Below are 8,674 nucleotides of genomic sequence, written 5' to 3'. Positions count from 1 at the left end.
TCAATCCATCGGAAGCGGGACCAGCTTGTGCACCGGCCGCTGATAATCCTTCTCTCCTCTGCGCACGGTGACGTTGCGAACGACGCCGTACGGGTCCGGATGTGTTGCGACGATCCTTGCGAGCTCCCAGGACGCAGGTGGTGTGTTCTCGTTCTTGATCAGGACCAGCTGTCCCGGATCCAGATTCTGCTGCACCGTTTGCCACTTGTTCCGGGGTTGAAGTGTGGCCACGTATTCGTCACGCCAGTGTGCCCAGATCTCGTCGACGTGGCGCTGAATCCGTTGCCACATGTCCAGACGGCCTTCCTTGATGTGGCTGATGTCCGGTTCCGGCAGCAGGTTGAGCGGCTGGTTGATGATAAAGTGGCCCGGCGTGAGGGCCTCGTACGAGTCAGGCGACGCAAAGAGCTGGCACAAGGGACGCGGATTCAAGCGCGCCTCGATCTGCGTCAAGACGGTCGAAAGGTCCTCGTACGTCTGCGCCGTGTTCCCGAGCACCACTCGGAGGTGCTTCTTCATACTCTTCACCGCCGCTTCCCAGATTCCTCTCATGTGGGGGGAGGATGGAGTGATGAACGTCCACTTCACCTTGAGGTCCGACAGGTACTGGTTGACAGCTCGGTTGAACTCAGGTGACTGCAGGTGCTCTCGGATGTGTCGGTCCGCGCTCACGAAGTTGGTTCCGCGGTCGGACCAGATCTCGCTGCTTATCCCACGAAGGGCGAACATCCGCTTGAGGGCGGTCAAGAACGCTCTCGTGGACAGGTCGGAAACGGCTTCTAGGTGCTCTTCCTTTCGTGCACTGCGGTGTGGACTTCGCGGGTCCAATCCTCGTCCGCACCTCCAACCTTCGGTCGGCCAAGACAGTGAAGGGTTACGTCGTTGTCTTCGTTTGCCTCGCGACCAAGGCGTTCGTCCGTACGGAAGGCAGGCTTCCCATCATCTGCGTCGCGGTTTTCGCTTTCATTCTGCAGCAGCGCGTGCAGTTCGCAACGTAGCCACGCACCACAGTTTGGCAGTCAACGATCCAATATCTTTGGTTGGGTGTGGCGATCATCAGAGTTGGTCCTGCGTGCAGGTGGACTTCTGACAGCAGCAAGTTCGTGTACCGGTGTTCTTTCGGGATGATCACAGGATGGCGCACGTCGTACGGCTGGTTGGAGTTCTGGAGTCGGCCAATCGATTTACGTCTGGAAGCTGTCGTGTTGAGCCGCTCGCGCTAGTTGCAAACAATCGTCGTTGATCTCCTTCGGCGTCAGCGGTCCTTCCAGTTTGGGCGCGTTGGTGCGACGAGCCAGAGAGTTGAGCCGCAGACGGTTGTGTTGTGGAGACAACAACGTTACCACCTCTGCTGATGTACGCTTCTTGGCCCGTTAATCGTACGTTGGCAGCAGTGTGTAGAGAGCGTGTGGAGAGTTGGAGCAGCGACGCGCGAGGCGCGCCATTTTTTGATCATTCCTAAAAGTGACTCCAACCGGAAAACAAGTCGTTTCAAATAAAACTTTTACTTTCGCGTTTAAACTTTAATTCGCCCTTTTAATTCCCGAAATACATCTGCCGAAGAGGTTTTGGGCCCGGTAATCGCGGAAAGTGCGCGGATTCGAAGTTTTTTCTCGCGGAAGTGGTTCGGAGTTCGGAAAGTCGGATCGGTTCGGACTGGACTTGTTCGTGCGTGCAAAAAAGCAAGATGGCGGACAATGTGCAAAGTTCGATGCAAAAATTGAACGACCAGAATTACACAATCTGGAAGTTCAAGATGCAGCTGGTCCTGTCGCGTGACGGACTGTGGGGCGCAGTGAGTGCGGCAAGACCGACGACAGATGCGGATGGTGCCTGGGCGCAGAAAAACGAAAAGGCCAAGGTTGCCATCGGCCTTGCGCTCGACGACAGCCAGCTTCTACATGTGATGCGACTGGAAACGGCGAAAGAGATGTGGGACACACTCCAGGATTACCACGAACGGTCTTCCTTGACGGGGAAAATCCACATCTGGCGCACCCTCTACACGACGCGGCTGTCGGAAGGGGGGTCCATGGCGGAACACCTGAACGAGCTGACTGCGTTGCGGCTGCGGTTGACGGCGCTGGGAGAGGAGGTTTCGGATTCGTCGTTCGTGGCGGCGATGTTGGCGAGCCTGCCCAAGTCGTACGAGGGCCTGCTAGTGGCGTTGGAAAGTCGACCGGATAAGGATCTGACGGTCGATTTCGTCAAGGGCAGGCTGCTGGACGAAGGTCGGCGGCGGCGGCAGGAGGAGGCCAGAGAGGAAAAGGCGCTGGTCTCGAGTGCAGTGAGTGACAAGAAAAGTGAAAAGAAGAAGAAGGAAAAAGTGTGCTACTACTGCAAGAAGGAAGGACACTTCAAGCGCGACTGCAAGAAGTGGGCAGCTGAGCAGAAGAAGGAAAGCGCTGAGAAAGCGAAGGTCGCAGTGTTGGCAGAAGATAGTGATGTGTGTTTGCTGGCTGGAAAAGCCGAAGAGGGGGGAGTGTGGTACTTTGACTCGGGGCCACATCCCACATGACGAACGACGCATCTATCTTGGAGAAGCTGGACGGGTCGAGCGAATCGACCATCTTGCTCGCGGACGGGAAGAGTACGAAGGCGGTCGGTATGGGAACCGGTCGGCTGATCTCCGTGGACGGGGATGGCATCCGGAAGAACGTCACGCTGGCCAACGTGTACCACGTCCCGTCGCTCGCCGGAAATCTGCTGTCGGTCAGCAAGATTGCTGATCTGGGCTTTGAAGTGGTGTTCGACAAGGCTGGCTGCAAGGTGCTGCAAAGAGGAAAAGTGGTGTTGATTGGCGTTCGAAAAGGCGGCCTTTATCACCTGAAGCAGATTCCGGAGCAAGCGCTGCTGGTCGGAGCGAAGCACGGGGACTCGTGCTTGCATTTGTGGCACCGTCGGCTCGGGCATCGTGACCCGGAAGCTGTGCTGAAGATCGTGCGCGACGGTCTTGGCCACGGGCTGAAGTTGGATCGTTGCGACGTGGAGTCTGTGTGCGGTTCGTGCTGCGAAGGGAAGATGAGCCGGGGCTCGTTTCCGAAGAAATCGACGAGTCGAGCGACTGCCGTTGGAGAACTAGTACACACCGACCTGGGAGGTCCGATGGAGGTTGAAACCCCGCACGGCAACCGATTCTTCATGACCATGGTGGACGACTACAGCCGCTACACGGTCGTCTACCTGTTGCCGAAGAAGTCCGATGCCGCGGAACGGATTCGCGAGTACTGCAGTTTGGTGAAGAACCAATTTGGCCACTACCCCAAGGCAATCAGATCGGATGGAGGCGGTGAGTACGCAAGCACTTCTCTGAAAAAGTTTTTTGCGGACAACGGCATCGTCCACGAACAAACGGCCCCCTACTCACCGCAGCAGAACGGGGTGGCGGAACGGCGGAATCGGTACGCCGTGGAATCCGTGCGGTGCATGCTCGCGGAGTCTGGGCTGGACAAAACGTACTGGGGCGAAGCGATCTGCACGGCGATCTATTTGCAGAATCGTTTGCCATCGTCGTCGGTGGACAGCACTCCCTTCGAGCTGTGGCACAATAAGAAGCCGTCGTACGGACACCTCCGGATCTTCGGATCGCAAGCGTACGTTCATGTCCCGAAGGAAAAACGGCGAAAGCTCGACATGAAATCGGAGAAGCTCGTGTTCGTGGGCTACGCGGAGGGGCGCAAGGCGTACCGTTTCGTAAACCTGATGACGGAGTGTATCACGGTCAGCCGAGATGCCAAATTTCTTGAGCTGTGTACCGTGAAGGAAGCGGTCAAGCAGGTCGCACCGAAAGCAGCTGACACCGTCAGCGTCCCGCTCGTGTTGCCGCCGGCACCCGAGGAACAGGACGAGGATGCGGGGACCACGCCCGCTGGATCAGATGGAGAGTCTGAACCGGATCTCGAGGCAACGCAGTACGAAAGTGCATCTGACGGGGAACAATCCTTTCACGGTTTCCCGTTGGACGAAATCGCACGGCGCTCGAAACGGTCGACCAAAGGAATTGCTCCGGTTCGACTGATTGAAGAAGCGTACGCAACCGCTGCTGCCCTTGAGGAGGAGATCGAACCCAGGACTCTGCACGAAGCCATCACCTGCCGGGAGAAAGAGCAGTGGAATGCTGCCATGCTGGACGAGCTCAAGTCACACTCGGACAACGGAACGTGGGATTTGGTCGAGTTACCTACAGATCGGAAGGCGGTCGGTAGCCGCTGGGTGTACAAGCTGAAGCGGAACTCGGCGGGGCAAGTAACGAAGTACAAAGCACGTCTGGTTGCGCAGGGGTACTCGCAGAAGTTCGGACAAGACTACGACGAGGTCTTCGCACCGGTGACGAGCCACACAACGCTTCGCGTGCTGCTGGCTCTGGCGTCTCGGAACAAAATGGTTTTGAAGCACTTCGACGTAAAAACCGCCTACTTGTACGGAGAGCTCGACCAGATTTTGTTTATGAAGCAGCCCCCTGGTTACGAGGTGAAAGGAAAGGAGCACTACGTTTGTCGTTTGAAGAAAAGCATCTACGGACTCAAGCAGTCGGCGCGCTGTTGGAACCAGAAGTTGGACGGTGCTCTCCAAGAGATGGGTTTCAAGCCGAGCAGCGCGGATCATTGCCTTTACCTGAAGGTCGAGGCCGGAAAGAGGGTGTTCCTGCTGATTTACGTAGACGACATTATGGTTGGTGCTGAAGACGAGAAGCTCGTCGACGCAGTGTACGATTCGTTGAAGCAGAAATTCGAGATCACCAACCTGGGCGACCTGAACTTCTTCCTGGGGATGGAGATTGGGTGCGAAAACGGAAACTACAGCGTGTGTCTGAGCGGATACATCGATCGTGTTGTGGAGAAGTTCGGCCTCTGCGATGCGAAGGGAGCGAAGACACCGATGGAAGCCGGATTCGTCAAGGTGGAGGACACGACCGAAGCGCTACCCGATGGATCGAAGTACAGAAGCCTTGTCGGCGTCCTTCTGTACATTGCTGTGTGTGCGCGACCAGACATTGCCGTGAGCGCAGCAATACTTGGCCGGAAGGTGGAAGCGCCTACGCAGGCGGACTACGTGGCGGCCAAACGTGTCGTACGATACCTCAAAGCGACACGAGACTGGCGGCTGGTGTACAGCAAAGCTGGCGGTGGTCTGATCGGCTACACTGACGCGGATTGGGCTGGCGACGTAAGTACGAGGAAGTCTACCTCCGGGTACGCTTTCTGTTACGGCGGTGGAGCGGTGTCGTGGGCTAGCCGGAAGCAAGCTTGCGTTACCCTTTCGTCGATGGAGTCCGAATACGTGGCGCTGAGCGAGGCAAGTCAGGAGTTGATTTGGCTCCGAGGCTTGCTGGAGGAGATGGGCGATCGCCAGGAGGAGCCCACCCGGATGCTGGAGGACAACCAGAGCTGTATTAAATTTGTCGGCTCTGAGCGGTCAAGTCGTCGTTCGAAGCACATCGAAACGCGCGAGCACTTCGTCAAGGAACTGTGTGATCGTGGCGTGCTTAAGCTGGAATACTGTGCTACGGATGAGATGGCAGCTGACGTACTAACTAAGCCGTTGGGTACCATCAAGCAGCGGAAGTTCTCGGCCATGCTGGGATTGTCGTCGAACGGTGGCAACCGTTGTTGAGGAGGAGTGTTGTGGAGACAACAACGTTACCACCTCTGCTGATGTACGCTTCTTGGCCCGTTAATCGTACGTTGGCAGCAGTGTGTAGAGAGCGTGTGGAGAGTTGGAGCAGCGACGCGCGAGGCGCGCCATTTTTTGATCATTCCTAAAAGTGACTCCAACCGGAAAACAAGTCGTTTCAAATAAAACTTTTACTTTCGCGTTTAAACTTTAATTCGCCCTTTTAATTCCCGAAATACATCTGCCGAAGAGGTTGATCCAGCACAAGATGCGCCCAGATGTGAGCCAGATCCGAGTAGCGGGTGAGCAGGAAAGTCAGCGTTTCGGCGCTCGCGAACAGACAGGGGATCGTAGTCCGCATCTCCAGCAGCTTATCCTCTTCGACCTCGCCCAGTGGTTCAGTGCGCCAGTAATTCTTGATATCTTTTAGCCAGCTGGGGCCGTAAAACAGGGGGTGCATCAGCAGCTCAAGCGGCGTGATTCCCCGGGACGCGCAGTCGGCCGGGTTGTTCTTGGACGACACGTGGAGCCAGTGTTTGCGCGACAGAAACTGCAGATTCTTGGACGTGCGGTTGCCCACGAACGTTTTCCATAGGACGAGTGGTTTGAGTGAATGCGGCGGCTCAGCATTGTTGCTGCTCACAAAATCCAAGAGTATGACGCTACCAACATCTGTTGAAGGACCTGTTCAACGCGGCGTTCGTGCCCGCTAGACCGACTTGAAGGAAGGAGGAGCTGCCGTCTAGTTTAATGGGGATTGCGCGATTCCCAAGGACTGCTCGATATGGAACTCACAGCGACGGCCGGAGGTGTGCGTCCAGGTCAACTGTTTGTCGAAGATTGGCGGCAAATCCAACCCGGCCATCGACGTCCATCCGTGGCTCAAGTTCGCTAAGCTCTGTCGCATGCTACTGCCATACGATCCATCCAAATTACCAGAATATACTTGTAGCACAGCGAGCTGGACATTAGCTTCGCGTACCCCAAGCACATGTGGATGGCCGGCCAGCGAAAGCTAGCGTGCGACCGGCTAAACAGAGTAGATCTTCAAAGCGGAGAGGAACCGAAATCCGCCGACCGTTGCTACATGCAACTCGGCCAACGGCATAACCACTTTGCGTGCTACGAAAAGCGGAAATGGCCATCAAGCACGACTCAAACTTGTACAAGGCGTGACATCTCAGGGCGTACATGAACTTCGAGGTCAAAAGCGGCATACGATCGGAGAGTACGTTACTTTCCAGCTGATGCGCCGTGAAAAGACCTCGCCGTGAAAAGACTCGCCACTGATTTCTACGTTGTACGATCCCAAGGTCGGCGACAACATCCTCACCAAGCAGCTCGTTGCCTATTCGGCCTGAATTAATTGATCGCGAACAGCAGGAACTCGACAATCAGATTTTCGTCGACGGAATGGACTGCCCGGAGAACGTCTTTATGCAGCAAGTCCTCGTGCAGGTCAAGGAGCGTAGGGAAATGTGGCGAGCAAGAACCGTTGTCAGAACCAGCTGCTCCGATTATTCAACCGAACGGATATCGGCCAGAACAGCTGGCAACTGCACTCGCCGACGTCGGTAAACCGCTGCAGGACATCCTGATCGATGAGGGCAGCAAATTTTTATTGGGCGACATCGGCAGTGTGCCACTTCCGACTGCTTCTATTTCTATCAGGCCACCGACGGCCAACCGTTGTACTCGATGAACATCCGCATGCTGCAAGCCATTTACGGAGGTTGGACAAGGGTTCGCTGAAGTTTACCGTGAACATTTTTCTAAAGGACAGCTGTTCGATGTCGGAGGATTTGCGGAAGTATGTATCTTCAGCATCACCCCGTTTGCACCCAGTTTAAGATTGAACGATCGCTGGAAATAAGCCAAAAGCGCGCGCGTGCCGAGTGAATCCGCGAGAAGCAATTCTTTTAAATCATTGAGCCCCAGCTGGAAAAATCGATGGCTCGACCCGCCAAGATTCAGATCGATCCCAACAAGCGTTTCCCACATTGCAAAGATCCATAAATTGAGTCAAGATTAAAACTTTGAATCTTTCAGCATGGAAGCGTCGGAAGCTACGACTTTCTATGGAACCCACCCTAGGAACCTGTCCAGGAACGGACCAAACGCATCCCCCGGTACTTCGGCTGGCGCTGGTCTATCGTGGCCAAAGGCTCATTTGCAATTTCAATCGCTCAAATCTCACTTAAACTCCCGCTTCCAGATGCTGTCCATCTCGTCCCGTTGACCTTCCCTCGGCACCGACCAGTTCCACAAACGCGTTTGAAATGCTGGCCACGCCGCCGGCTCCCAAACTGCTTCAGGTGACGGGCTCAAAAATGTCCGCTGTCCCATCGGCGGAACGCCGTCGCAGATCCGGCTCGATCTCTGCTGTCGACGCCAACGAGAAGCTGCTGGAAAGTGCACGCTACCCCGAGTTCCGCAACGATTTGGGTTGGCCATTGAGGCGGCGCTCGGTGTAGGAAGACCTCCAGAAGAACCTTGGCGAAGACAAAAAAAACAGGCCGTCCCCACCGTGGCCCCCACTCGGCCAACCAGAACACCAACCGCCTCCTCACACTCTGGTTTGACTTTGGCCAATACCCACCTGGTTCCAAGTGATCCGGAAGCTAAAAGTCCAAATCGACAACCCGCGCATTCAAATTAAAAAAAAAAAAATTAAACAAAAATAAAATTTTAATAAAGTTTCACAAAAAAAGTAGCTCAGAACATTATTTTCCTCCTCACTATCATTCCGAACCGATTTCTATCCCCCGGAACCGTTTTCCTGCATTTCTGGAGGATTTTTCCGGTACCGCACGCATGTCAAATTGGAGATCGGCTTCACCATGTTAAAATTAAGTTCGGGTACTCGATGTCAAATTTGTATGGCTACGGTTTGCGCCGTTTTGATTGGATCCACTCAAATTTGAGTTCCCCTGGTAAGCGTGTTTATCATCAGATGGGAACACGTTCACAGAGTTTTGTTTACAACGTGCGCCTTTGAATCCTGAATGCGACCCTGTCGTCATTCAGAACTGTCAGAATCTTCCTTTTCCGGCGTTTTGTT

At 55.0% G+C, this 8,674-nt stretch overlaps 1 protein-coding gene across 1 annotated transcript; it reads right to left on the bottom strand.

Moving 5' to 3' along the window:
* On the bottom strand, nt 1-1,456 carry LOC119765966. Its single transcript, XM_038250265.1, has 3 exons — nt 1,361-1,456; nt 879-1,219; nt 1-802 (listed from the first exon to the last, which is right to left on the bottom strand). The coding sequence occupies exons 1-3, from the start codon at nt 1,454-1,456 to the stop codon at nt 1-3; spliced, it is 1,239 nt and encodes a 412-aa protein (XP_038106193.1).
* Between the last annotated feature and the right edge of the window lie 7,218 nt (nt 1,457-8,674).

Source organism: Culex quinquefasciatus, chromosome 2 (assembly GCF_015732765.1).
Source record: "Culex quinquefasciatus strain JHB chromosome 2, VPISU_Cqui_1.0_pri_paternal, whole genome shotgun sequence".
NCBI lineage: Eukaryota > Metazoa > Arthropoda > Insecta > Diptera > Culicidae > Culex > Culex quinquefasciatus.
The sequence above is the reverse complement of the archived record's forward strand: the minus strand, read 5'-3'. Positions and strand labels throughout refer to the sequence as shown.

Bases quoted from the DNA above. Each gene is read 5' to 3' on its own strand.
- LOC119765966 (XM_038250265.1), bottom strand. From the start codon at position 1,456: ATGATCAAAAAATGGCGCGCCTCGCGCGTCGCTGCTCCAACTCTCCAC. The intron at 1,220-1,360 runs GTACATCAGCAG...GTTTGCAACTAG, and splicing joins CGATTAACGGGCCAAGAAGC to CGCGAGCGGCTCAACACGAC. The intron at 803-878 runs GTAACCCTTCAC...TCCACACCGCAG, and splicing joins AGGCAAACGAAGACAACGAC to TGCACGAAAGGAAGAGCACC.